This window comes from Lottia gigantea (assembly GCF_000327385.1).
Source record: "Lottia gigantea unplaced genomic scaffold LOTGIsca_58, whole genome shotgun sequence".
NCBI classification, from domain to species: domain Eukaryota; kingdom Metazoa; phylum Mollusca; class Gastropoda; family Lottiidae; genus Lottia; species Lottia gigantea.
The window spans coordinates 1,703,551-1,707,080 of NW_008709979.1; the positions used below are offsets into that span (position 1 = coordinate 1,703,551).

At 34.1% G+C, this 3,530-nt stretch overlaps 1 protein-coding gene across 1 annotated transcript; it reads left to right on the top strand.

The window, feature by feature from the left end:
- Window positions 1-1,269: 1,269 nt before the first annotated feature.
- Window positions 1,270-1,659, top strand: LOTGIDRAFT_166509 (hypothetical protein; the record flags this gene model as incomplete). The annotated part of the gene is made up of 1 exon (XM_009063565.1): window positions 1,270-1,659. The coding sequence occupies one exon, from the start codon at window positions 1,270-1,272 to the stop codon at window positions 1,657-1,659; it is 390 nt and encodes a 129-aa protein (XP_009061813.1).
- Window positions 1,660-3,530: the final 1,871 nt, after the last annotated feature.

The window sequence follows — 3,530 nt, forward strand, 5'->3', positions numbered from 1 at the left end:
GTCAGACACACATTCATAAAGCTATATTCACAATGGCAGCTGGCTCATGCCTATAAAGAGATACATTTCTTTCACGAATTTTATAATATCTTACTCGAATGTCTATTTAAGTCAAGTCTATATATTTCATACTTTTAATGATATGTATAATAGTTAATCCTGTTGTTCTTTTGTAGGGCTATCTACATACACCATTCAATATGATAATCATACAACTATTGAATCGATAAAATATTAAACATGTACAATTATGTACTTAATGTTGAGGATTACTCCGTGTATTTAGAACAATAGTGTCTCGAACTGTGTACAACTGTGTACTCTTTTTGGACTATTCCTGCAAAGAACTATGTCTAGGTAGACTTTGTACTCTGTACAATACATGCGAGTTTGATTATGACTTGATTTTTATGTGATTTTAATTTACATGTGGTGCTAATTCGGAAAAATGGGGCAAATTTCAATTTTGTTTTCATTGTCTAAAAGATAAAAGTAATCCACATTATAAGCCCTAATTTTAATACCATATTTGGCTTCCACCAAGGTGCAAGATGCTTTTTGAATATGTGTTGGTCGCAGAGCTGAAGCGGAACATGAATTTAAGTAATGCCCGAATGACTGCCGAGTGATATTTTCCCTATAAAAGTTGTTGCAGCTTGATTGAATATCAATGAATTCCAACACAAAATCTTAAAGAAATTATTCAGATTTTCACTGCATTAGCGGTGGAAGTATTCTACAGCAATTGAGATATAATATTACAAAATCGATTTATAAAAGGAATATAATAAAGTATTGTTTTAAAATAACTATGAAAGAATCATAAAATGACACACACATTCTGTTCTATTACAATAGTGATTCAATATTCTGGAGTTAAATATTTGATAGAATGTCGACTTGATGCGTGTGTAAATTTATGAATGATGTTTTTAGAAGTCTTATTAAATATTTACATTCTTCTATACCTCTTCCTCACCTAAACCTTTTCTTTTATTCTTTCAGAGAGATCTAATCGTACAGCATTCTTCATAATCTGGAACAAAACGGATATGAGGTTTTTTTTATTTACACGAGTTCTACGGTATTGATTAAAGCGAAAGATTCAATTGGAATGAAGTGAAACAGGTTTATATTAAAAATTTTAAGGTTATTCGATATAAAAAAGAAAAATTTGCTTTTGGAGTATATGTACAACCTTTTAGTCGTGAGAGTCAGATGGCGTTATTTGGAGGATTTAAAAGGCTCGCTGCAAGCGTGACACGATAAATGGCCAACAATACATCATCCATCCACGTGATTTTAACAGCATTAAAACCAGGTTGTGATCCTGTAGCTATAACCAATAGTTCATTACTAGCGAGTAATGAAACGGACAGTGGTGCAGTTGTCTACATTATTGCAGTATTGGTGTTCTATTCTTTTGGGGTGCTAGTGATGATTGTACAATATTTAAAAACGGAGAAAAAGGAACTGGAAGAGGAAGCTGCCTTGGATAATTTCTTTCGTGGCATGCCTGATACACGTGTTGAGCGGGAACATCGTGTTAACAGAATGGCGATACATGCATTCCATACTTTAACTTCAATGTCATATGACGACGATGACCCGGAGCTCGATTTTCAACAATCTTCACCTATTTTAGTGACAGACTTGTGACAAATATTTCATTTAAAATCCAAAGTATGTAAATAATGTTATATTTTGTTACCCCGTGTGAACCTTTTTTTCATAAATGATAGTAAAATGCACTGCATCACCTTTTATTTGTCCACCTAAACACAACCGGTCAGTTAAACAGTTTTGTTTTACAGATTTTGTTGAAACGTGGTCTAAATATCAAGGAAATGCGGGCTCTTGTGCAAAATTGAATACATGTAACTTGTGACTTTAATTATTCCTGTTTTAGGTGAAATGAGTATGTGAGTTGATGAGTTGCAGTTTCTTCACAATAGATATCTGCTATGGAATCTCCTTTGTAGACAGTGTTATATGGTAAATCTATACTCATGTGACAGACGATGACAATTAGTTTGATGGATGAATGGTGATTATTGATATTTTCAAAGAAGTCCCAAATATGTTCACATTATCAAAATAGCTTCTACAAAGCAACCAGAATCATTAGGTCACATTCCCACTCTGCCATGGAAGACATGAAACTGTTCCTGATGTTTGCAGATATGTTTTCCATTGAATGCGTCTACCGCGATTACTCTGACACTGTGTATGATTCATTACTATAAAGTTCCTTTCCGGATACTGTCAGGGATAATCATAGTCCGAAAGATACGTGTCTATTCTAGTATCTGATAGCTATTGTGACAGTTGTCGATTGAACAGAATATCTAGGCCCTGTTTTATGGGATTTTCCACACCTCCAAAGGTGTGGGTTTCTTAGACATCCACCCATCACGTGACTCTTTAACCCCGAATCACTTTTCTTGGGGTAGCTGACTAGTCTGAAAACTTTCGAAAATTGATAATTCTTAAAACTCTTGGGGGTGGGTCTCAAATCGCAGAAAATGGCTCTTACGGACGATTATTATTCTTAAAAAATTCGACCCCTTCGCAAATTTACACAGTTGGTGCTCATGTGTTAGATAAATTTTTTATCACCATGTGGAATTGCGTATCAAGTGCGTTTGGAATCTAAAATGCAGATAAATAATTAAAAAAAATATAATTTTCGAAGGTAAATTATGGCAGATCACAATCGTTCTCAAAAACCCCAAAAAGAACGCTTTGGTGGAGATTTTGACACCTGAGAATCGTCAGGAATACGCTTTCCGGATTTTTAGTTTTACATCTTTATTAGGGGAGACGCCAATACCCACTTTAAAAATAAAAAAAAGCGAAGGCGTGACATATACATGGTTTAGAGGGATAATTCTGATATGACTAAATTACACAAATATAGAGATTAGTATATTCGAGGAAAATAAATAAAATCTTTAAAACCACTGAAACTTCGGATATGCAAAAAAAAAACCCACCCTCAAAATAAGACCAACCCTCCTTCACCAGTCGACAACACTGTAACAAATAGCTATCGGAGTTTAGAATAGAGGCAGATGTTTGAGACTAGAATAAATCAATCTTTGTCAGTATACAATTGATCTTAGCCAAGTGTAAGGTTTGGCATATAGGTACTCATATTGTTTTGGTGTATATGAGAATTTATAAGACCTTTCATCATACGTAGATTTATACTATAATACACGGATCGTTCAACCTTTCAATAATCCTCATCAACATCAAAGATGTAATAAAACAGATTCCCTTCATTAAAAACTCACAATTACTGAGTTGAAATTCCCTAGATATCAATTTAAACAATTGGAGTTGGAGAAATGGTGTCAATCCAGGAGATATTGTTTCTGCGCCGGTGATTTATTTGGTAGAACGTGCCAAAGATTGGTTGATTTTATCCTAAGGGTATTATTGCTCGGTTGTAATGTTAAGATGATTCAATCTTAAAGTTGAAACTGACACTCTACTTGACTCACTCTACTAATTCAAATCACATC